Source organism: Battus philenor, unplaced genomic scaffold (genome assembly GCF_028537555.1).
Source record: "Battus philenor isolate CCGP_79_NKW_IND1 unplaced genomic scaffold, ilBatPhil1.0.hap1 SCAF_13, whole genome shotgun sequence".
In the NCBI taxonomy this organism is placed as follows: Eukaryota; Metazoa; Arthropoda; class Insecta; order Lepidoptera; family Papilionidae; genus Battus; species Battus philenor.
Window position 1 is genome coordinate 7,448,904 of NW_027181675.1, and position 26,829 is coordinate 7,475,732.

The following is a 26,829-nucleotide window of genomic DNA, read 5'->3' on the forward strand; positions in this document are numbered from 1 at the left end:
AATAAATAATTTTCGTAAATTCAATCAATTTTTTGTGGGTTTAACTCAAGTGGAGAACGAACTCTAACATTCCATTTAGTCGTTCAAATGTTGCATATGGTTGTTTTCTGTGAATTATTCTTGAAAAGTCATTAGTAATTACTCAAAAAGTTATGTATCTAAGATAAATAAACGGTTGGCATCTTTTTTACCCATATATACGATTTTCGATACGATTCGATGCTCAAGCGTATTTGTTCAATGGCAGATCAAGTAGTAAAGACATTGAACAATATTTATTTAAATGTTAGAAAACAAAACATTAATTAACTACAATCTAAATAAAAAATAATATTTGGTTATATCTATTGATAGAGCTAAAAATTACAGATATTGTAATAAATCCGTGTTTGAGAGATGTGGTATATCGAAGTGTTGTGGGTTGGTTATTACACGTTGCGTGGCCGCAGATTTATGTTGTCGTGACCGATGGTATACGGGCGGTGGAAGACCGGCTTGTCGAGGAATGAAACCGGCATGAGTGAGAATGTTATATATTTCTCGTCGCGGTACGTCATCTGCTTCTCGTTGAAATACCTAAAACATTTTTATAAACTGTCACGGAGGCTTGAATAGATGTGTTTCTCTTTTTAAAATATTTATGAAAATAGGGCCCGTGTTAATGAAAATTCTACATCACCGAGATCCTATTTGATAAAAAAGCACATAAAAATATTTCCGTAAGATATGAAAATAGTAGCATTTTAATAAAATTATTGTATTTTGTTAAATAGAACAGTAACATAAAGAACACAAAATATTTGACGAGACCGTCGTGGTGTTGAAATATCTAACTGAAACACCTTGAATCTTGAATATTAGAATGTTAAAAGCATAGATTATATTATAATGATGTATGGACTAAGTTATTGTATTGTGAAATTTAAAAAAAAAACTTTTATGATCTGATTACTCTTTAAGGACGTCTCTCCTTATAACAGCAATATACGTTTAAAAATTAAATTATATTATCTTTGACGAGCGTTGTTGAGCGTTGCCTGGAAATTAAAATGATAGTAAACTTACTATGTTAATATTGAAATGATTCTTTATCAATAAATGGTTTGTATTAAAATTAGTAACATCATAGCGTCCTGTTAGCTAAAACCAAAATTCTTAAGCATGCACTATTACTTCGTGACGGAAGTATTTAGGTCATACCAAATTTTCCCCTTTGTGAAGAACACTTGTAAGCGTCAGTAACTCTTGCAAGTGTGGGTTGCGCAATGCCGGACTGCGTAAGGCTGGTGGTAGAAGTTCCTCTTCCTGTCTGACGGCTACGACGGCCGGATGAGGCGGAGGTAGGCAGCTTACCAGGAAAGTTCCACTGAGTAATATCAAAAGAGTGTTCTTCATGGTTACCTAAAAATTGAGACCGATCAATTAATCCGTATTCAACTTGGTCGTCCTTATTTCGCACATCGGTTGTGCATCTTCGGTCTTTGTAGAAGAAAGGTTTTCGAGTGGTGACTACGAGCCGGTAGGTGCGGTGTGGATGGGCCCTCCACTAGATACAGCGATGACATTAAGTTAAGGTTGCAGGTAGTCGCTGGTTGCGAGCAGCGCAGTACCGGCAATCGTGGTGATTTTTGTGGAAAGCCTATGCTTTGCAGTAAGCATCTATCCGCTGATATGGTGACGGTGATGAGGATCATCATTATTACAAGCGATGGTTGTTTACTACTGGACATGGTCTTCTCCATAGATTTTTTTTTGGATCCATATTAACAGCAACAAATCTGAGAACATTGGTTGATGTTTTGTTATAAATATTATTTCAAATATGGTTAATTAATAAAATATATTTCGCAAGTTTTTATCTCAAGGTGATAAGACAAACCCAAGGATTTTGCATTTTAGCATATATTTAATTTAAGTCGTATGAATATCCCAATCGACCTTAAAAATGATTTATTGCTGTAAAAAATATTTTAAATCTCGAAAGATAACAAAAATTAGCTTATCCATGCAACCATGAATAGCAGTCGTAAAACCAGTTTCAAACGATGATGCGTTGAATTAAGTAAGACCCATGGATCTATGTCTAAAAAACTATTAACCTAGTTTTGCTATTGCGATGTAAAAGTTCATTTGTTTGTTCACCAATGGCGAATTTTTCAAAAGTTATTCATTACAGCATTTAAAACTAAAATACAATAATACATTAGATTTAATATTTCAGTTTATCCATCATTATAAAGATGTTAATTCTTGATTAAGTGTTATGAAACAATATCAAGTTATCTGTTAAAATGTATGTATAACCTTAAGCTAAACAAAAGCAAGGACAAGCTATAAACAGAATGCGTGCATACAGATACATCTTTAAACAATGGCCAAGGTCGACCAAACCAAGAAAACTTTGCTTTCAAATTTGTACTCGCTGAGTTATTACGATATCACATTATTTACGACATGTCGGTATGTGAACATGAATAGCAATGGTGCGTAATATTTGTTTGTGTAGATATTATGTCACTTTAATTGCAATATAATTTTTATAGAAGGTTATTGACATGCTTAAAATATACTTCTACAGAAAATTACGTTTAAAGCTTTCGCGATGGTGCAACTACCTGTTCTTTATTACACATTACGCCTTACTATTAGTTGTTGATTAATAAAATGGTACATGAGAATTTATAAGGGAACAGTTATTAATCTGCATGTATTGTTAAAGTAATTAATAATTTTATTAAATTCTTTATTCGCATGTTATAAGTTTTTTTTGTTTTATTTTTAAGAGTAGTTTATAGATATGTATTATAATAGTTTATGAGTAGTAATAACCCTGTGATAGAGGATTGAGAATTGCGATAGTAAGTCGCGGGTTCGCTTCCTGGCATACAATTTTATATAATAATTCACACTTTGTGCATTAAGTAATTATATAAGATTGCCACACATACACCATACACACACACATTTACAAACAAGCTTCCAGAGGATGGGCTGCAGCATCCTCGTCCTTAACCCGCCTGCTAAGCGTGGTGATTATAGTATATCCCCCATAAATATCTTTGGTGAGGTCTACTACACCTTGCAGTGCGCGTTCATGGGCTGAAACGACGACGATAATAGTTTCTACATGAAACATGAAAGTCCTTTAGAATTACATTTTAGGAAAAAGCGTAATATGATCAAAACCATGAATATCACAAACATCTTAACTACCCAACTGCCTATTATTAGTACTTGTACCTTTTCCACACTATGGTTGTCTGTAAGAGATTGTCTTGTGTGACAAAACCGCCCTTTATACTTTTTTGAACATTATTTTGAAACTATTTAAATGTATTCTAACGTGTACAATAAATATTAATATAAAAAAAAAATCTTATGTAGTATGATTAGATGTAAAATAAATTATGACGAAAACTAAATCTAAATTTAACTAATGATATTTTAATAGATTAAAGAATATAAATATAATAGTAGATATAGCCTGTCACATCCCAACAGAAAAAAATTAATGTAACATGTCTCAGGGTAATTATTTAATGCAGGATTTTTGAAAATAGGTGTAAAATCTTTAAAGATATTTGCCGATAAATGAGCTACACGTTCACCCCTTTAAATATTAATATATTAATCGTCTTTCATATTATAAACACATACATATAATATAAATTAAATGATATCGATAATTTGAAATTAAAAATAAGTGTAAGTTTGATATTTAATCGAAGTTGATTTAACTTTAAAATTACATAATGACCTGCAAGTTCAAAAATAACAACCTGGTATTGCGAATGCTTATTTATTCTGGTTTATGGTTTTTTGTTTCGTCAAGTCATTCAATCGTCCAGTCATTCGTCAAGTCAAATAATCGAGCAAATTATAATTATAACAATTTAAATAAGGGATTAATAGTAACAATAAATTCGGTCGATAATTTCATGGCAGTAGTTCTTAATTATTATTTTTTCAAAAATTTAAGGCGTTATAAAAAATTGAGTCAATTAAAAAATTAAGGTAAATTATTTAATAAAAAGTTAAATAATAAATTAAAACTGATAAAGAAACTAATTACATTAAACACAAGAAAATAAGCATTTGTTACATCTTCTATTAATAAAAATACTTACTTAAAATTCAGGCTATAACTAAACAAATGTTACACAACACGAGTCACGCGTATTTTTTAAGTAAAATTAATTAAATAAACTTGAGTGTGTTACTCGTTGTTACTTTGCAGCACGGATGCCTTGTTTCTAAAGGAAAGCGAAGCCGAGAGAACGTACCTCCACCTCTACTGAGTTGCTGCAATCCTGATCGACAATCTACTTAATTGTTTACTATATTTTTGAACCTTCTTTTTGAAACCTGTAATTGCTTTATTATATTATGATATTTGTTGCATTTAATGACTGTAACTTATTTTTTATTACATATTTTGTCTGCTTCTCAAGTTTTTAATAAAAAATATGGAACCTCCACCAGATGGACCGGAGAAATAGTTAAGGTAGCGGCAAGGCGCTGTATACGGACAGAGTAAGGTCGGTCATCGTGGCGGTCTTTGGGAGAGGCCAATTTCTCAGTGGGCACCTATCGGCTAATATGGTGATGATGATGCCTTGGGTGGATAGTCTATTTATTTACATACAATTGTGAATGTTTTGACAATTACGTATAAAACGTAAAAAAACTCGTTCTAGAGAATTTGTAATAGTAGGTAGACATTTAAACGTTACGTTGTTATATCAGAGATATCCAAATGTCTATGGAATTATTAACGTATACGATGATAGCAATTGCGACACTAACAAACACGACCAGTAAACATTAATTTTGATGAGGCAAACTGATCGATCAACAGTATACTTACGTTGTAACTCGGTATGAACAAATTACATAAATTTTGCAAGAAAAAGAGAACAAATAAACCAATTATCAGTATTACATTATAATAATGTTAATTGCATCTTAAATTTTTGTTATACTGGAAGTTTTTTTGGTGAAAGAATGTTACTTTGTAGGCATTATTTACTTGGAGATTCCCTGGATAAGATTGGCTAAAGCCATTACATAGATATTTATTGGCGGGTGTTCTATGAAGTGAACAGTCGCCAGGGAGCCTGAAAGAGAACATCGGCTTCTCTCAATATGTTCGCCACCATTCGTTCACCATTCCTATTGAGAGAGCCGAACCTTTTTTGTCATTGCAGCTATTGTTAGATTAAGAGTGGTACCATAAATGCTAATTATGATATTTATGATGTGGTTAAGAATTGATACAATTGTAACATAAACGCAAGGATGAAGCCTGTCTAATTTATATTATTTTTTGCTGATAAAACTCGCCAGAACTACTCCTGTGCATTCAGTTATTGTGTTGTCTATAATCATAAACTGTGTATTAGTTATGTATTTATTAATATTTTGTCGTCATTAATAAATAATGATCCAGAATCATAGTCGTGTTCATATTACTGATTTTGCAATGACTTACTTATACCTTTTTTCAATATTTTGTTCGATCATCGCCATCATTTCTGATGATAGACAAGATCTTTACAATAATAAGTGCTCGCGTTGTCCACATCCAGCGACTTCCTGCTTAGCTACCTAGTTGGTCCATCTATAGTAAGAGACCTACCAATGTCGAGTCTACCAGATTATGGTCGCTACTTAAGAACCTTTCGGCTTCAACAGTCTTCGGTTGCATGTGCGTTAAACTCCATCCTTTACCACTTCGACGACTCTCCATTGAGCTACGTCAGTGACCTTAGTTGTTCTGTGGATCTCCTCATTTCTATTTCGATCTCATAGCGAGGTTCGAAACTTAGTCCTAGCCGTTACTCTCTGGATAATCTCGAGTCTTCTTATAAGGCCCATCGTAAACGACCACGTCATATTTATATATCATCACCGGCAACGCACACTGTTCGAAGACCTTCGTCTTTATATTACGGTATTTTGATCCATGTTTATACATAATTATAGCCCATTAAAAAGTTTTATAGTCGGTAATTGTTGTACGATCGTAAATGTATATAGAATAGAAAAAAAGTTGCATTTACGTGGCAAATGCCGAGGCAGCCGCCGATAGTTTAGGTTATGAATAAATAATATCCAAACTACCTCAATTTCGGAGGTTAGTATATGACATTTATTAAATATTTACGTATAATTTGTGTACCAAAAGTATTGTAAAGGGCTTTTTTACATTTATTGTTATTTTTTTTAAAAAAAATTTAAAATGCAAACATCTAATTTTCATCCTATTATAACATACATACGAAGATCTGAATCTATATTCGCATTTTTTTTCATTTACTATGCTGCTTGTTATGAATATCATCATTTCAGTCGCAGGATGTTCGCGGTTGGACTAAGCCTCATCCATAAATAAGCTTATGATTTTAATAAATTAAAGATTTTCTACGACCGGAGAACTTCTTTGCGAATTACCTTTTAGAGACTATTGCCAGGTTCTATCGTCGAACAATTTTTCTTGGACGGGTATAAAATTATAAGAATTGCGCTATTAGTAAATGGCGTCAAATATTTAGGTTACATGCTCTAGTACCGCATCAGAAACTTGTATTCTATTATGTTAGTATGAGTTAACTGTGTGACTCTTCAAGAGATGAACATTTGATAATATATATAAAATTAATAAAGATTGGGTCTTCATAAATAACAGAAGTAGATAAACGTTATTGATTTTACTTTTACAGGAAATTATATTTGGCTAATAGTTTATAGTTAAGTTTGAAAAACTGTTATCGGGCATAAATGGAGAAGTTTCTCATCAAATGTAATATCATTATTATACATGCTTAAAAACGCCTCAATGGTGTTTTTCAAAAAGTGTATATATATATATATATATATATATTTATATATATATATATATATATATATATATATATATATCAAAAGAGTTTCATTTTCTCTGTTGGTTTAAGCAACAACTATTGCTTCTTAGTGCGGTCTGTGCATCGTCATTTATACTCACCAGCAAAACTTACAAGAATTCATCTTCTCCAAAGAATTATTATTTAACAATCAAGCGATTTTATTACGCGATCGCGCCGAAATACTCGTATGTATGACACTTTATATGACACGTATATCATATAATATATATGGTATATGTGCGTGTAAAATTTAATATAGAAGGTATTACTTTAAAACTTCCTAGCCGTCTTACGATGTTATCCATTGTTTAATTTACTTATATTCCATGCACTTTACTTTGCTCAACATCACGTGACAGCATTCGCGAAGTAAGGCGTGAAAGGAAAGGACAGCGTAACTTAAAATTGTGTGAACTTTAATCTTATATAAACAAGAATTTAAACTTGTTCAATGAAATAAAATGGATTTTTTTAAATAAAGTCGCTGATTTTTATTAAATAAAAAAATATTCAGACCATTGTTGAATAAAATTAAGTACGATGAACGTAGAATTTGCAGATTTTTTTTTATATAAATTGTGTATAGTGAAGGGTTATAAATTTGAGTAAGATGTTTTTGAGTTACGTTTTAGAAATAATAAAGAGAAATTACAATAATATTATAATAATGTTTTTGGAATATACTGTGTTGTTATGACGAAGTGTGTTGTGCCGAAAACATTTTCATTTAAACTTTGTAATTTTAAAAGAGTTCTTTATAAACTCATGGTTGGGTTTATTTAATAATAATATTAATGGAATCCTAAAAGTAAAAATAGTTCAAAGTTAAATGCCACTACACACTTGTGATTATTTTGACTGCAATAAATTCCCAATAAGAAGAATAAAAGATCGAAAAACAATTATATTTACTTTGAAATAAAACGTATGTTTATTTTACAAATCGGTATCATTTTAAATCAATATCTGATCACGTAGTCTCAATCAATCATAACAATTAACCTTGCATTAAGGGTCGATCTTATCGAATAATGGAATATTTAACAACAATCGTTTAAGTACGGGTGTAGTTTAAAAAATAAACGAACCACAGCACTTGTTGAGTGAGCGCAGTGAGATATTTATCTATTATTACATGTCGATAATTTGTTACTAGACAATGTATTTGAAGTCACATCAATCCCTTGCTCCGCCTTATTTCTACAATAGTCATTCAAAAAGGAAGGTTAAGAAACGAAATAAACTCGGTATTGTAAAAGAGAGTGCTTTGACGATAGGCAGAAATTATTGCGAAGAGTCGTCTATCAGTGGACTTAAGCATTTGGTTAATAACAAAACATCATTCGTGGAACGGTTCGTGTTCATTATATCAAATTTACGGGTTTATTTTACACGCCGTAATCTCAATGAACCCAATGGCAGTTAAGTCCAGTTAGTCTTGCGTGTTCTGGTTACGACATAGAGGACAAATTGAGTTATGCAACTAATGATCATGACGACGACGGTATTTACGTATGCTGATTTTTATATTGCAATTTTTCCACGTAATTTTATCTCCAAATCACAGGGTAGAATTAAAGTTTAAAAATGTCAACAAAACCCGGTTTTTTAAATGACGAGAAGTAAAACGACAAAGATTAAGGATAATATTGTTAAATACACTTAAATTAAGATGCACAAATGACGTTATATAATTTACAGTGGTTAATTATTTAATTTTTTTAAGCTTTGTTAAATTGATTCTTTAGTTGTTCCTTAATTGAATCCTTAACCTCATTAATTTTTAAATATTTTTGGTAATTGAAAATTTTATTTTTAACAGAGTTATATGGGTAGTAATTATGATAAGTGCTGTAATATGTTCCGTTTCACTCGTATGGATGACATTTAGGAAGTATTACAGAGCACCTCTGGTTACTACACAAATGCCCGAAGGTGTGTCGGTCAGCAAAATCATTTTTCCAGCTGTTGGAATCTGCACAAACAATAGGATAAGTAAAAGAGCGATAACCGAGCTTGCGCATAGACTGTAAGTTAAATTATCTTCTAAATATATTAATGATGCGACGATTTGTTACGATTTCTTTAAATATTTTATATTCGAAAAGTCGTGGTTTTTAGTGGTTGTCATTATTGTGTTAGATGATATTATTGTGGTAAATTTCTTTTGAATGCATAAGTAACCAAAACATATAATGATAATATATACATACAATAATATAACATATTTTAAAGTGATCACTTTTTGCAGAGTGATTGGTTATAAAAACCCTTAAAAAGCCTTAAAAATGTTTTCTGACAGATAAGCATCGCATTAACCCTCTTAAAGATTTAACACCTATAATCAATCATCCTGTATAAAGAATGCTACCACTAATATTTATGTATATATAATGAATATGTATTATTTTTGAGTTCGTATATGAAAATGTTTATAATACTTAAAATTCAAAAGTCGTGTACGATAAAATAATAAAGAATAATATTGTAATTTTAAATAGACTAAAAGAAGAACGCAATAAAATGTATGACGAAGACGCAATGCTATCCCTGCTAGCTGGACTGGGCATGTTATACAACATTGATCCAATGGACGAGGACGTAGCCAAGCCGATGCAACTGCACCGCGCGCTTGGAGACTACGATGTCAATGAACTTATGCGAAACGTACGTATTCTCTGCAAAGGTCTACATTCACCGTTAGTTGCGGAATTATATAAGTTCCTCTGTCTAATAAGCCTACTTACTACATGAAGTAGGTGATGGCTTTCATGACAAATCCTATCCTGTTTTGGATTTTGAAACATTCATCAGTTTGGTTAACAAATAACGGGTTTAAAAAAACTAGGCGATTTAAATATATTACATTTTCATTCAATGGCTTACCTCCATTTGAGATTAAACGACACTAATTTTAAAACGACGTCTTGGTATTGATTTGTAGATCAAATAAAATATAAAATTTTGATGTAAACAATAACAAATATTATAAAAAATAATCCGCGATGATCGACAGATAATCAATGTTTTAAAACACATGTCTTAGACACGTAACCATTTCCACTTCTAAATGTGGGTTATAAACTTTGGCCGACTTAAAACAAGTCAAATTGTTGTGAACTTAATGTTACATAAACTTGAGCGGAATATTTCTCATACCAATATCGAATAACAATCCGGTATGGTGAGAGGTGGGTTATGCAGTTGCTAGTAATAATTCAGATATATTTATAACTGACTCATAAATGGTTATTAAAAAGATATAAGATAATGAAATATGTTTATATTCATAGTTTTGAAATACTATGATTTGTTTATATTACTAAATATTCAGAGAGAAAAAATAGATATCACGAATTGGAAATATGGGAAAAACCATATAAGAATGACAATAGTGATAACGATTTAAATTGGGAAATGTAATAAGAATGCTAGGTAGTAGTTGACAAGTTGAATGTCCATGAAGTCAATTAATATATTAATTATGAAGGGTCAATTTACTAAGAATTTCATGAATTAAGTCGATACTGCAGCACGGGCAAAATAAATTTATAAAAATTGGGAAATTTATTGGTAATTATTTGAAAAATTTAGTTACGTACGAATACCAAAGAAGAGGGCTCGCCTAAGGTACCCGTAACCTTGGTTGTCGAAGCAACAACATTATCTTGACAAAGTATTAATGTTAAATAACTTCAATGTAAATTACACAAACGTAGTGAGTTAAAATAATTTTCTGACACTGTTGTTTGAACTGATATATTAATTTATAATTCCGCCCAATAATATGACAACAATCAAACATTTTATTATTACCTCTGTACACATTTGTATACCTATACCCAAAATACAAGTCGAAAAGAGATTTATCAAAATAAAAAACAAAAGAGGAGATACGAAAGAAAAATACCAATCAAAACACACTCTAAAACAACTTTATGTATACACGTATACTAAGACTAGTTAAACCCTTTTTTATTTTGCAGGCAGTATATGATGTCGGCAATAAAAAAAATATTTTATTCACATCCTTAAGATTTTTGTAATTAGATTAAGCATTGATAGTTGGTAAGAGGAAAATAAATAATAATATTAGGAAATCGAATGAAAATTAACAAAGTATAATTTTAATTTAAGTCATCATTTCAGCCCATAGACGCCCACTGCAAGGCACAGGCTTCTCCCAATGATTTCTATGGGGTGAAATACCATAGTGTAGTATTATACTCAGAGAAAGCTGCTGCCCATCCTATGGAAACACTGAGCAGTGACAGTTCACAAAGTGTGAATTAAATAAAGATTACAATTCAGGGAATCGAACCCGCGACCTACGATCGCAAGACTCAGTTCCCTACCGATGGGATACCACTACTCTAATTTTAAGTTAAAACTGTATTTATTTCAGCTAAAGAGTAGAACGTTATTCATAAAATATTATTAATAAACCGTAGTTGACACCGCGATGCGAAGATCTCCTCTTACGGTGTGCATGGAATGAGCAACCAAAAAAATGTACTCAACTGTTCGATTTTCGTCTTACGATGAATGGGTATTGCTGTACTTTTAATTACTTGAGGCAGTCGGACGACATGATATCTGGGTGAGACTTTTTCATTTCGTGTGACTTACAAACCGGTCGCTTATTTCCAATTTAAACTTTATAAATAACGGGACTCAGTCAATCTTTTTTAGATTTCCATTGACATTTTTTCTTTTATTGATTGAAATTCCACGAATTTTTAATGTTTTTGTTAGAAAGATCCCAATTTCGCAATCAGAGTTCGCTTTCATATATTACTTTTGATTAAATTAGTTAAATTGTTCATTCTCTTTAACAAAATGTTTATTATTATTTTTAAATAACTTACATTTAAATGGTTATAAATTGTAGAATATAAATGGGTATCTAATTATATAACATTAAATATTATAAACTTTTCAGCAAAACAGAATCAACTCGAAGCATTGACATGTACAAATACGGGAATAAATCGAGTTTCGATTTCGATCAGGGACTAAAAATATTAATGCGACTAAACGCAAGCGACGATTTCTTTTACAATCGTCCATTACAAGGCGCGCAAGTTTGTATTTACATTTAACAATAAAAAACATATTTCTAATACAATAATGAAATAGAATAATCAATGTTTAATTTCAGTTACAGCTCTCGGACGCGTATGATTTTCCAGACGCACCAAGCGGAAGTTTTTCTATGCAAATCATTAGTCCTAACGTTCAGGTTGTATAATTTTATTTTTATTAATTCTTAATGTTGTTATAACTTCTTTAATATTTCGGCAACATTTTCCAGATAGTGAAAGTATGTAAATTTCGCACTTACGATATGGCCGTTATAGGCAAGTTTTCTATTAATGATAGAAGTGTTACTGGAGTTTTTTCACTTCCTTTCCCGGTTCTAATGAGTTCCATTATTGCAGTAATGTTAGTATTAGAAGTAATATTAAGAATTTTATAATGCATACCATACCTTAAGGTACCGCACTCCAGAAGAGCGGAGACCACAGACCAGTAAGCGCAGCGTGAGACGTTCACTCACAATGTTGACTGGTGACCTTGTCAAGCACATAGGAAAATACTGGATACAGGCTGTTCCCAACAAGTCTTAATAGAAATTTATATTTAAGACCTATGACCAGCAGGGGACATCTTACGACTAAAATAAGTATAATGTAAAGATAGCGTATAATAAATAATACAACCCTAGTCGAGGTTGCCAATGGATCCCTCGAGCTAAGGACCCACAGAGCTTTCGCCCTTTGTTACTCCATACCCCGTGACTCTGTGTTATATAAATTAACAGGCAAACACAAAAAAGCTGGTATTTTTTATAAAAACAATTATGATCTTAAAAAATATGATGCAGATGACCGTTATGGTAACAGCAAGCTTCACCGAGGCATCGCGTGACATTCAGCATGTACCGGTGAAACTGCGACAATGTCTTTTCTATGACGAGTCTGTCTACCTGCCCTTCTATACCCACAGCGATTGCATGCTCAAATGTAGGATGTCATTTTTGCTTGCCAGTTGCAACTGTACACCTTTTAATATGCCAAAAATGTTAAATACGAAGACTTGTGATATGAGTGATGTACCATGTCTCAGAATTTACAACGGTGAGTTGGATTTCTCTCACTTTCTCAAAAAAAAAAAATCATTATTAATGTTCCTTAATTGACTGTTATCTTCCAAACGCTTGATTGGTGCATTTTTTGTATATAAAATTTCTGTTAACAACATTGTAAACAACAGAACAAAAAGTAATAACAGAACAATAAATAATAATACATCTGGAATCAAATGGAAGAAACACTGACTCGGTTTTAAATGTTATTCTCACTATTACTTTAAGGAGTCATTGCAGAAAATTGATAATATACATATTTGTATATTTTTATATAAATATTTAAGAATATGTATATATATATATTCTCATAATATTTATATATATATACTTACAAGCTATTTGCTTAAATTTAACTCTTACAGAGCGATAGACCTACTTATAACATTAGCCGAATATTTGGTAATGAGACCAAAAAAAAGAGAAAAATACGATTCTTAACTATAATAAATAGTTAGTGACCATAAACTTCAACAAAGCTGGTAGTCAGTATTTCTATCAAATGCGATATTACTACAAAATAGATGTCTGTATCATGAAAAACCTTCGCAGATCGTAGCATGAGCCTATTAGCTATGTAGATTATTCGTATAAGCGGAACGTAAAGAAGATTTTTCGTCGCAAATATTAAAATGGAACATTTCTACCTACTCAGTTGCAGTGTGCAATCGATCAAAGACATTGAGCGATCTTCATTTAGAGATATTGGAAATGATACTATGATCAGAGTATACAGAACAGTAATAGGTGAAACAAATAAATTAATAAAAATAATTAATTTGTATGACTGACCTATAGTCGCAGTTCAAGTCAAGTTGTAAAAAAACTCTGTTATACCAGTATTATTGTAGATATTAATTGGTTCAAGTCGTCTTATTCTTTACGGTAAAAGATACTTCTGTTCTCGTCAATCAATTCTTAACGTCATGATAATAGAGGCAATTTATTCCAGCGCAATCAATCACCGTACGACCAAATGTAGATCAAATACCATTTGAGTTAGAAATGAACATAGTCGACGGAGGCATCAATTGCCCAATGTGCTACCCCACTTGTTCGAAGACTGCTTATAATTACGATTTTAACAACGTTAAAATTTATCCAGACTACCTTAACAGCGTTCCAGATATTGACAGAGTTGATTGGTTGTAAGTAAAACTTCATTTCATGCAATATTTTTATATTAAAATGTAATACATATGATTCATTCACTTACAAACGCCATCAGTTAAGTAAAATCAATATGGAATTTGACCTAAGATAACGCCGAAATTGGTTTTATACACATAATAAATTTATGTTAAAACAAAATTGTTACAGAAAAAATCGTGTCCACTAGAATAGGTATTCAAAGACAATATAATATAAACGTATAATAAATAAATATTATAGATTCTTCGTGTCCAGCCGAGCTAGAATACAATTTTATTCAATTTTCGAAATACTTTTCCGAATTTTAGTTTGCAAAAAATACCATGTTTATTTTATTATACTAATAAATAAATGTTGCAGTTAAAAACTTAAAAAAAATAAAACATGGTGCTTTATCGGCGTATTTCAAAGGTCTTAAAAGCGTAGCTAGTTATTGGTGCTTCGTTCTTGAAAGCAACTTTCTCAATCTTCGACTTGGGGCTTCCTATTTCACGAAGCCATGTTTTCATTTCCCTCGTTGCATTTTTGGGACCTTGCAGCTGACCGATGACCGTTCCTTGAGCCGTGTTCATTACCCATCCTTTAAGGTTTAATTCGGCTGCTTTTCTTTGCGTATGTTTTCTAAAAAAAACGCCTTGTACCTTGCCGAAAACTTCATAGTCTACCGAGACTAATCCTTGTTTATCATATTCAGATGCCATTGTAAGAATTATTGTTATAACTGTAAATTTTTTCCAATCGAGTCAAACTATTGACATAATTTTGACCACTACTTCGTAAAACAAATTCGATACGCTAAGCAACCAGTAACTACCGAAAACAGATCAATAAACAGCAGTGAAAATATCGACTAAGGTGTTATACCTTGGTAAATGTGCAGACACGTTTGTACTATTTTATTAATTGAAGTACTGTTAAGTATGTTTAGTTCTTTAAAAAAACGGATAACACAAAATTGAAAAAAAGACTTTATAAATTTGGTTTTGATTTCTGTTGAGGCATCAAAAATGTTATTTGGGAATAAAATTGTGAAAAATTGTTATTTTATTTGCTCTATTTTACTAAAATCATGTTGTACCTTTATCAATTTGGCACGTATATGTACTATTTCGGAAATTCTATCATCGCTTAGTTTCGTTTCTTCATTAACAACTTACTAATTTTTAATTTTTAAATTTTTTTTTAGCAGTGGGTATTGTGTCGTAACCATTTACTAATCTACTTTGTAAAATGGATTGATTTAATGTAATCATCAATATAGACAGGCAAAATTCGTATAGCAATAAGCGTTAAATGATATTTTGTGGAAATGAATACGGTTGTTGCAGACAAGGAGCGAATTTCACTGGAACCTCTATTGTGCATATGAAATACGGGAGAGAAGTGGCGGACTGCTACGGACAAAATGTCATAATGAAATGGTTCGACTTAATTAGTATGTGTTAATCGAACATATGTTTTATAGAATATGGATGTCAAAAAATTGAAAATTAAAGCCTATTTGCATTAGATCTACATAGTCAATTCGGTAGTTCACCTTTGGTAATGTTTAGTTTAGATATACTAAGAGAAATGAACGAATTCCATCAATTTTTTTGTAGAAAATTTAAAACTGTTTTAAAAATTATTCTCTTGCGTACTATATCTCTTTATATTTGGCTCAGGTAACATCGGCTCCACTTGCGGCTTTGTAACTGGCTTCAGTTTCGTATCAGCACTGGAGTTCTTATACTTTTTCACAGTCAAATTATGGCGGGAAGTACAAAGACGCAAAATAAGAGAAACGCGTGTAAGGGACGGAAGCGATTTAACATCATCACAATTAGAGTCTATCAGAAGATATCAATCGATTTACTGGAACGAGCTGATTGGGCCGTCAAGATGGAAACACAATGTAAATATGATAGCCGAATAGCAGTAATTTTTACATTTTAAATTATTTTCTACTAAGATAAAAAAAAGTTATCATACATCGAAATCTGAAATACATTGTTGGAACACGAAAAATATAATGAACCAAACAATAACCAGATGTGTTTATTCTCAAAGCGATAAAATCTATTCAATAGAAATCAAGATATTTTTAATAACTTTTGTATTGTAATTTTAAGTATTTTGTAAACGAAGAATAAATAAATTTTCAACAAATGGTCCGTTACTTTCATACCTCACACAGTTATAGTTTTGGAAGGTAGTGCTGGGAAATGAATTTGGAAGCAGGCAGAAACTATTTGGAAGTTTGGTGGAATGGTATTAAAAGTTTACCAGAAACTACTTCTATACATGGGTTCCGTTTTATAGGAGACCGCGAAAGGCATTGGAGTGAAAGGTAATAAATAGGTAAAATATCCTGTACTCTTATGAGCGTGATTATTTCCTATATCTAAGTTTCATTTTCTGACTTTTCTGTATTAAGGTGTTGTCATCAAATGCCTGTTCATTATAAATTTTAACTTGAATTAAGACATCTCTTTCGATTAACTATCTTTCATTATATGTGGAACTTGTGATGAAATAATATTCATTTATAACTACACGGTACGTTTCGTTTTCGTGTAAATTAACAACACTCAAGCCCGGGGGCCTTTGTTTGCCTGTATTGGCACCCTCAGCTCGTTTTCTTAACATATGATACTATACACTAGGCTGGTAGCTTAATAATACGCTTAGCTCGTCTCCAGACGGATTATACTTATATATTAGGCGAGCGAACGGAGGTCGCAGGTGATACTTTCATTGAAGGCTTATAGTATAAAAGGACTAATAAAGTATGCCTGTAAATGACCTTTTAAACGAATTCGACACTTTTTGAAAAAAAAAACTGTCTTGTTTAATATGGGACTTGCTTTCGAGAACTCCTCCGTCGTTACGGAGGCGTTCTACGGAGGTGTTAAACGCTTAGAGCAACACCGCCACAACAGGGCAACGTATTGACAAAGTTCGCATTCAATACAACACGCGCCAATCAGAATCCTTTATTCCTGGAGTTGTATGAATAGCAATACAATTTTGTCATCTATTCTATCTGGAACAGCAATGTGGTACGCTTTAAACAACAATTGTAATTTCAGTTAGGATAAAGAAAATCTCTTTTCTTAAAAGGTTTTGATGAATTTACTCGCCGTATCTTTTCAATCGTATTCGTGATATCGTATTTGCAACTAAGATAATGATTTCACACACAACCCTGCTCGTGGTAGATCTTTAAGCGTGGTAGGTTTTTTTATACTTCCGCCAAACAGTAATATGTAAAACGTGAAGAGTTCGGATATGAAAGAAGGCAGTAGTTGATGTACTTCTAGATTATAAACTGGGCGTCTTTTCTTATATCTCAAAATAAAAAGCGAAACAGCTACTGTCATTTATACCTGGCCATCTGCAATTCCAAACCATTTACTACTAATAAATAATCGCATATAACGAGGGAATGGAGACCAGGTTTTACCACTTCAAAGAAAATTTATAAGTAACTCGGCAACATTATAATAACTGACAGGTATAAATGTAAAAACATAGCAGAATTTATGTATATGGTATAATTTTATTTCCAGGGTATGCTGGTTGATATTCGTTGCATTATGTTGGTATGGGTCCGCACTATTAATTTCAGCACAGTATGATGCATTTCAAAACTATCCTATTTCATTCGTAGTTGAAACCACATATAAAGATTGGGATACTTATTTTCCATCGGTTGCGATTTGCGAGAATGATAATACGGCACACATAGAAACCGTGTCTGACAGGTAACGACTTACATTTTATTGATGGAAAATCGTTCACCTTAAATAAAGTTTATTGTGCAAATCAGAAAATAGCACTGGTCGCCCAGCGGTAAGGACTGAGACTCGCGATCGTAAGTCACGGGTTTGATTTCCGGTATACAATCTTATATAAATCAAACTTTGAGCATAAATTATATAAAATTGCCACTGCTCACAAACAAGCTTCTTGAGCAGGGTCCTCTGCGTGTCATAATACCACACTGCGATCGCCAACCCGCAAGTCAGACCTGGCGATTATACCCTGTTATAGATATCTTCGAAAGCAGAGTTTTAGATTACTATAGGCAATGAATAAATGAGTGTCTTGGCGCAGAAGGAGGCCGAGTGGGATTGAAACGCGGAAAAAAGGGGTTCATTTGGATAGAGGTATCCACTGCAAGTTGTAAACGGGACCTCAGGGTCGAGAGCGTTAAGGGTAGGGGCTTCAATCTTCCACTCGAAACCGGGGAGTAGAGCAAAACGATGTTGTTTTGCCCAGGGATTTTCCCCCCGTAATCTTGTCTTTCCTCCAGAGGTCAAAGCAAATTGCACATATCGAAAAGAATACTTAATTGAAATTTTATAAAGGCCATAAATATCATGTACTGATTTGTATATTTTTAGATTATTCGGACCAGACCATGACTTTAATATAGAAGATGTAATAAAAGAAATAACATATTTTAAAGGTTTTACGTATTTCCTTTCGGAATTTTGCTCAGTAGGAAATGATATAGAGGGATGTAATAAATGGAATCTAACTTATTACGCAAATTTGGTACGTGAAATGTTTATTTTACATATTCAGTTAAAATGAGCTCGTCAGTTTTAGTTACAAAATATTTCTTTAATCTCATAAATGCTATTATTATCCCATATTATTCTCAAAAATACTAATAAATTGTTTCACGGCTATGAGAAGAAAAATAGAAGTAGAAAAGATGTATTATTTTTAAAATTATTCACTTTTGAGTTTTAATAAAAATAAAATTTTAATTATTTCTTTTTCAACGCGGCTTTTTTACGGATAGGTGCGGAGTCCTTGTGAGGAGATTCTTTCGAACTGCTCTTGGAACAGGATTCAATTTCCATGTTGCGATGTGTTCAGACATATAAATACCGAGTTTGGCGTTTGCTACATCGCTAATTCTATTCAAGTGAAGTAATTATATTATTTATTAACTGTTTTTCACATTTATCGTATTCCATAAACGTATATACATACACAATTTAATTTACTGGGCCATTAATTGCAACGACATTTGCTTGTTTACAATACAATTTATGAAGAGATCCGAAGACTAATGAAAATAACAACCTGTCTAGCGGCAAGAAGTAAAAGCAGGAGATGACCGCTGAGGCTTTAAAGTTTTGGAAGGAAACCATGGACCGCAAGTACAGCGTAGGACCTCCACTCATAATATTAACATTCCTTGAATGCATAAAAATAGGTCCTATTAGGGAAAGTTGATCTCCAGCAAAGGTCTTACGGCTTAAATGAATGAAAGAGCAATGACTGTGTATATATGTATATATGTAGGAAGGAATAATTAGAATAGGATCGACGAATTTAAATATATTTGTGCCATTTTCCTTTCTTCTGATTAAATGTATACTACCAAATATTATAATATTTCAGACAAGATCATCGAAAATTCGACATGGTTAGCAACCAAACCACAGGTCCAGGAGTACTCAATTTCAATGTAATGGTACCTGCAAAACTTTACATTTCAAATGAAGAAGAAGTACCATCTTTAACCATAATGGGATTAGACGCAATTTCATTAGAGCTGGAAACATCATATAGGTATATAAAATGGAAAAAGATTTTTCAATAAATATTCTATACCTCCTAGAATCTGTCGGAAATAGGTACAGTTTTTGACGAAATAATTCTATCAAAATGCACCCGTATTTGTTCACTGCAAGGGATACCGTTAAATAGTCCGGATTAGCAAGTTAAAGTGGCAGTAAACAGGCCACATAGCGTACAGAAAAGGTGGCCACTGGGGAATGCCTTAGAAGAGGTTCTATCTCAGGTAGAGATCTTGTTAAGGTCCATCCGACATTCTTAGGAATCTATTGGAAAAACCGGCGTTAAGCAGAAATGTAAAAAAAACGATTCCTCGAGAGAGCGCTAAATAGGTAGTTGGGCCATGAAGGAAGAATATTAGGTCATATTTACTCTTGAATATATACATAGAAAATATGATCGTTTTTTCCGAGGATAACTCCGGGGACAGGATCAACACGATTTAGTTTAACATGAGGTTGGATCAACGCTTAAGATCAGATAAATACACTTGTCTATTTTAATCTGAGATCGGATATTCTGATACAGAGTTAATTAAATGTGAAGGGTTGGCTTGATTAGGGTTGCTTTTGTATCGATAAAATCGTGAGATGCGTATGAGTCAGTCAGACGAATAACATTATCTGCTAGTGTAGCAACACGAATAATTAATTTGTAGATGACCGATAATAACTTAGCGACTTCAAAAGTAGATGTTGGCCACAAAGCAAGCAGAAACGATGGCCAACTTAAGATTTTCTCCTAAATGGTAAACACTAGGTTGTTATTGGTCTAAGGTCGTCGGAAGATGCTAAATGTAGACCACTTCCAACCGGTCCTTTTGAATCTCAGTTAAAATGATGATGAACTTATAAAAGATACCATAAATCCAAAATTTTGTAGGATTTGTTAATACATAGTGTACAATAATCGGGTAATGAAAAAGGAATATATATTTCTTCATAGGCGAACTATTTCCATAAGAAATATTGAAAACGACGCCGGCGCTCGTTTCATATCACCGTCTAAACGCAAATGTCGTTATGTCGACGAGAACTTTTTGGACGTTTACCCTTACTATTCGTATACGGCATGTACAGTTCAATGCAGAAAAAATGCGCAATTGAAACTTTGTAACTGCACTAGTTTTTACATGCCAAGTGTCAAGGACGAACAAAAATGTGACGTCGATGGGCTTGTTTGCCTCAATAAACATGTCAATGAGCTATCGGTAAGTTTAATTAAATTCTTATTACATAGTTTTTAGAAATTGTTGTTAATATAAGTTAAACATTGACATAAGTAAATAAAAATAAAACTCAAAGATTAATAGGATAAGACAAAATAATATTTGTAAATTTAATTACACTTACCACTAACAAATATAGAACAAAATACAAGTTTTTTGTATGCTATCTTATGCTTTGAAGACGGCCATAGAGGTAGAAATGTTATCGAGTGGCGACCATGAGCCGGTAGAGTAGAGGTTGCGTGAGTACGTCACCAATTAGATGGACCGACGGCATAGTTAAGGCCGTGAGAAGTCGCTGCATGTGGGCAGTGCAGCGCCGGCCATTGTGGCAATCTTTTGGAAAAGCCTACGCTTTGTAGTAGGCGTCTGGCTGTTGACTTGATAACGAATATAGTTTTAGAAAATAACTTATTGTAATACTACCGCAACCGCTGTAGGTAGGTGCACGGCGAGACCGGGAGAGTATCATCCGCCACGTTCCGTCAGTCCGCCGTCAACGCCCAAAGTTTGTTGTTCACAGCGCTGTTTTACTCACCGCCTCCTCGCAGCGCTTTTCTAAGACTCGGTATATCGGTTATAAAAGCGCAATTTAAAATTATTATCAAAACGTAAAAGTATGTGTCTGCTTATTACTTATTTATATTATTGGCAGGGATTAAAAGCGAAGTGGTCAACACGTTCTGGCCTGCTATGCGACTGCCTACCATCTTGCACCGAAGCAGATATATCTGTGGTTAAAGACTTTAGAAAAATCACTAACGAAAATTATGCGTCCGTGCAAATTGCATTGGAAGCATTACCGAGCGAACGATACAGAAGAAACGTTGTGCGTGGTTTACTTGATTTGATAGGTACGATTTTAAGCGTTTCCGTTTACTTTGATATTTTGATATTACCCAAGTCCTGATTAATTCGGTACGATTAAGTATCAAAAAATATACAAGACGATTGTAAATAGGTTTAGAAGCTTCGAAAAATAAATTGAAAAGCTCATTTGTTAGCAAAAAAATTTAAAGTCATGACACCTATTTCCAATCAACCTGTATCAAGTGATCACTTTGAAATATGTTACATTAATTTATTTTTTCTACTAAAATATAAAAGGCCAATAACTTCTGACTGTGCAAATTTTACAGAGATATATATTGAAAAAATATTTAATATTGAAAAGATATTAATATTTATAGGTATTAATCCAGGACATGTCATACATACATAATTGTGTGTACAAAGCGTCATCAAAAACCATACTTTGACAATACAATTGCGAGGATCTATTCTTTACACTGTTAATGAAAGATATGTTATCATAATGTATTTCATTATTAAAGTATTTAACCGTAAATAAATGTTAATAATCATAATTCATGTACTTGTAGTTTCAACTGGAGGAACCGGCGGTTTGTTCTTGGGTGCCAGTATACTCAGCTTCGTTGAACTTCTCTACATTTTACTTATTCGTCCATTTTGCGATGTCTACAGCCAGCTTCAAGATGATCCGTGCTATAGAAAGTTTGGAAAACGCCGTTTTAAATATAACCTTAATAAGCGCAATGTTATTAATGTAAATAAAAAGAGCACCCTCCACAATAAACGAACGAAAGAATTATTTAAAAAACGTTAGATTGCTATTCATATTTGGGGTCAGGTATTTTTTAACGGTTATAAATTTACTCTAATAATACAGTTCGTAACTAGAAAGTATTGTGTAAACTATATATAATTAAATTTTAGGAACGAGATATTTTACTATATCAAAGTTCGCAGCTAGTAATGTGTACGTAGTGCGTTATACGCAATAAAATTATTTCATTGCTCAGATTTGGTCTCGATATTTTTGATCCATCGTAATTTAAAAATTAAAAAAACGAACATAAGAAACCGGCAAATTTTTTGAGAGGATAGGCAAGATACGTTGTAGTGGGCAGGCTGTACAGAACAGATGGCCGACCTAGAGTGGACACCAAAGACCGGCAAGCATAAAATTTCCACCTAAAGAGTGAACAGACCCCCCGGTTCGAGTTGTCGGCAGACGTTAGATACAAACTGTTTTCAAATTCAAATATAGGTAAACTTATGTGGGACCAGTAGTGGACGTCTTATGGTTGACATAATGATGATAAATGTAGAGTCCGAAAAGAAGCGTCACACTTTTGCTGAATAAAGATGTACAGTGATAAAAAAATTTGTTTTGTTTAATGCATAATCAATAGTTTTACCTTCTTTGTTTTAGTTTTACGCTGTTGTAAATTAAAAAAATATTTATCTTCTATTAAAATTAAATTATAAGTATGTCTATAGGAATTTTAAATTATTCACAAGATATTACTGTAGTTATGAGCTTTTGGTGTGTTTTTCTAAATAAATGAATAAATGGAACTAAAAGAAAGTAATTTAATTTTATATATATTATTTGTAGTATTTATATGGTTTAACAAGTTTTACTTGAAATGAGTGAACACATTTTCCATAACAAAATTTTGATAGCACCGTTTCGATAGCATAAAAAATTACAAAAGACATTAAATATGTGATAAAAATATGGTTGTTGTATTTTGTAACCTATACACAGATTATACTTCGAAATCATTTTGTACTTTCGTTAGTATGGTTGTAATGAGAACCTGTAATTGCGTAATTTACTTATTTTAAAATTTATTAATCTTAAGCGAAGAAAACATTGAGACATGTTAATCGTTTCTTCAATCTTCACGACTTCACCTTCCCCAACTAACGTATATAACTAACTAACTAGCGTATATAGTAACCTCTTGAATAACTTGTAAAATCGATGATATCTTTTAAAATCTAATTTTAACCTTTAAAAATTAAATGTAATGATAATTGTTTCATAAATCTCAGTTGAACAAAAATTAATAACGAATGCGTATAGAGTCGAATTAATCTTTCTTAAATCAATCAGATGTTATGGACAAGTATAATATTACCTACTTCTGAACACTTAGCTTAGTATCCTCCTGTATCCTTCTGTTTTATTTTTATATGACTATCAACGGAGAATACAACAATTTAAACTCAATCTACTGTAAACAATACCTCTCGACGATTTCATCAAAAATAGACATAATTGTTTTTCTATATTCCTCATTAGTTTCCATCATTTTAACAATAAAAGCGCCTTTATTCTGAGACAATATTCGGTTAAAGTTTTCTGTGTTACAAAATGTTTCCGTGGTTACAGTGTCAGCGAGCCAAAACTGTGGCGTCAGACAGGCACTTACTATCAAACCCCATAATCTTTGTTTTTCTGCTGACTTTAGGAACGTATCCATACTTAATATATCTGTTATGTTAATTTTATATGATATAAGAATCCGCTTTAGTTCCTGATAGTAATAATCTAAAAATAATTTCAAATTGTTTTCGCGATAAATTGGATCCAAGTTGCAATAAAGTAGGAGTATTACGTCACCAGCTGGTTCTTGGTATCTGACAGCTTGAAAATCTACCAAAAGACAATCGTCTGGAACCAATTTATTACCGAGCTCTTCTTTGTAATGGAACAGCATATTATTGTTCCACAAATCTCTATGACAGATAACGCAACGACTATCAATGAAGCTGTCACTGAGATTTAAGGCTGATTGCCAAACTCCTAACCACCGTTTTCTTATTTTACTCCTTAATTCTACATTTTTGGTATATTCAGAAAATTTTTCCACTGCTTCTAAAGCGCCAGTCATGCATTGAATAAACCATGGATTTGATATATCGTATCCTCCCTTATCCAAAAAATTTTTAAAGTCATCATTTAAACGATATCTTTTCCTTAGGATTTTGCTTTTTCTTTCTTCAAATATAATGGAAGATGCATGAAACCTGGCCAGTGTGCTTAATGCCTGTAGAGTATGTAACTCGTCTAATCTTTCAAATTTATTTTTTGAGATGTATTTTATGGAATTTAAATCTTCAAAAACCATTGCTTCCTTAAGAACTGCAATAAGTGATGCGCTCCATGGTTTCAAATCTGGAACGACAAATATGTAATACATTAATACAAAAGTTAGGTGTAGGGAAATGTGATTATAAGAAGAAACAAAAATTAATTAACAGCGGCAAAATAAAAAACTCTTAGGAGCCGACTTGCACAGATTGCATTTTAAAGAATTATAAAAAAGAAATCAATGATAAAAAAGAAACAAAAGAATAGTAAAAAAGATCATAATATAGAGTTCAATACCATTTAATTTTAGATTACGCTTTTAGATCTGGAATATTCCAATGAAAATAAAAAAAAACAATTCAAGCCCATGTCCTATTCATTACAGAACTGCTGTGCTGTTGATAATGTTACCCAAATGAAACGGAATGATAACGCGTGGGACAAGGTATACTAATACTTTTTTTGTAGACAACTAAAGAGTAACTTTTACTCGGTGATCATAAAACAACAAACTTTTTCACCAAATGGTACTTGTAGAGTAAGAAGGGTTTGAACATAAAACCCGCAACAAAAGCTCTTTCTTACTTGCGAAGTGGAAATAGGTTGCGTTGCTTGCGGCAACATCGCTTCCCTTTTGGAAGAGAAGGAAAGCCGCCACACATAGTTGCATGGTGGAGGATGACGTAATTAAGCAAAACAAAACTGTGTAACAGAAAGTGTGGAGAGAAGTAGAAGGCGATGCGTAAATGTAATGTGGGTGAATTCCGTATGTTAAATGATAGAAATTATGAAGGATGGCAGAGAGAAGGAAAGTAGGAGGGTGTATATGCCTGTCCCGTAAATAAAATGGGAAGAAGAGCATTTAAAAAAAATCTCTTTGCAACGTCTCATAGAAAAATAAACAGAATGTAGCTAACATACACGCTTCCATTCACATATGAGAACGACATCACTTTTTATTCTACCTATGATGACTTTCAAGATTAAATTAGTACCACGGATTAATTCATTGAATACGACAATTAATGTTCATTAAATTATTAAAGACAGTAATTAGATTAACAAATTTATAGACTTATGTAGGATGAAATGTGTTACATAATACATTTTCAATAACTTCTAACAGTACAAAGTGTTCAAGGACATATAGTAATTAGAAATAAATTTTAATATGTAGTTAATGGAATTTGGTAAATGCTTTTTCTTCGTATATTCTTTCTGTGAGCCGAAGGACGCCTACTGCAAGGCATAGGCCTCCCCCAAAGATCTCCACAATACCCGGTATTGCGTTGATTGCATCCTACAACTTCCGCGACCTTAACTACGTCGTTGATCTACCTAGTCGGGGGCTTATCCACGCCGCGGCTATCGGCTTATGGTCGCCATACATGGTATACTATTATTAAGTTATTAATTATTTTTGAAACCATTTGTGGATGACAACAAATGAGCTATATATTCACACATTTATAGCTTTTACTCGTGTAACCAATAATTTGATCTGTATATTAATAAAAAATAAGTTGTGGCTATAAAACTACTTAAAACTAGACACAATACAGTTTTACGAAATGATAATTTAGCGAGCAAAATTTCATACCTGGCACTTCAATCTGCCGCTTAATAACAGAATAAAAAAATAACTCCTTTTCAAATAATTTCATTTCTTTCACCATATTTGCTTTAGCCTCATTTGAAACGGATATAGCTTTTATAAAAAAGGAAAGTAATTTCCTTTCATTTTCATTAAAATTTAATTGCACTTTTAACTTCCAATAATCACAAAGAAATCCCAGCATAATGTTACTGGCTTTACAAATAACATAATTTTCTATGACAGGGTCTTTATTAACAAAACAATTTTTAACAATTATGTCAACATCTTTTTCAGTTATGCAATAACATTTAG

General features: G+C 32.4%; 5 protein-coding genes across 5 annotated transcripts; 2 read left to right on the forward strand and 3 right to left on the reverse strand.

The window, feature by feature from the left end:
* Positions 1-363: 363 nt before the first annotated feature.
* On the reverse strand, positions 364-1,395 carry LOC137933613 (uncharacterized). The gene is made up of 2 exons (XM_068777637.1): positions 1,201-1,395; positions 364-576 (listed from the first exon to the last, which is right to left on the reverse strand). Exons 1-2 carry the CDS (start codon positions 1,393-1,395, stop codon positions 364-366), a joined length of 408 nt encoding a protein of 135 aa, XP_068633738.1.
* A 7,351-nt stretch (positions 1,396-8,746) lies between these two features.
* LOC137933474 (sodium channel protein Nach-like) lies at positions 8,747-16,120 on the forward strand. Its single transcript, XM_068777432.1, has 9 exons — positions 8,747-8,934; positions 9,407-9,572; positions 11,357-11,505; positions 11,848-11,989; positions 12,067-12,147; positions 12,793-13,045; positions 14,006-14,201; positions 15,534-15,640; positions 15,870-16,120. Exons 1-9 carry the CDS (start codon positions 8,747-8,749, stop codon positions 16,118-16,120), a joined length of 1,533 nt encoding a protein of 510 aa, XP_068633533.1.
* Positions 14,598-14,906, reverse strand: LOC137933417 (acylphosphatase-1-like). The gene has a single exon (XM_068777369.1). The coding sequence runs from the start codon at positions 14,904-14,906 to the stop codon at positions 14,598-14,600; it is 309 nt and encodes a 102-aa protein (XP_068633470.1).
* A 289-nt stretch (positions 16,121-16,409) lies between the features above and the next one.
* LOC137933475 (pickpocket protein 28-like) lies at positions 16,410-22,640 on the forward strand. The gene is made up of 6 exons (XM_068777434.1): positions 16,410-16,534; positions 17,757-17,951; positions 19,609-19,779; positions 20,731-20,995; positions 21,669-21,867; positions 22,396-22,640. The coding sequence occupies exons 1-6, from the start codon at positions 16,410-16,412 to the stop codon at positions 22,638-22,640; spliced, it is 1,200 nt and encodes a 399-aa protein (XP_068633535.1).
* Positions 22,641-23,508: 868 nt separating this feature from the next.
* Positions 23,509-26,786, reverse strand: LOC137933507 (uncharacterized). The gene is made up of 2 exons (XM_068777466.1): positions 26,521-26,786; positions 23,509-25,004 (listed from the first exon to the last, which is right to left on the reverse strand). Exons 1-2 carry the CDS (start codon positions 26,717-26,719, stop codon positions 24,058-24,060), a joined length of 1,146 nt encoding a protein of 381 aa, XP_068633567.1. The 5' UTR covers positions 26,720-26,786; the 3' UTR covers positions 23,509-24,057.
* Positions 26,787-26,829: the final 43 nt, after the last annotated feature.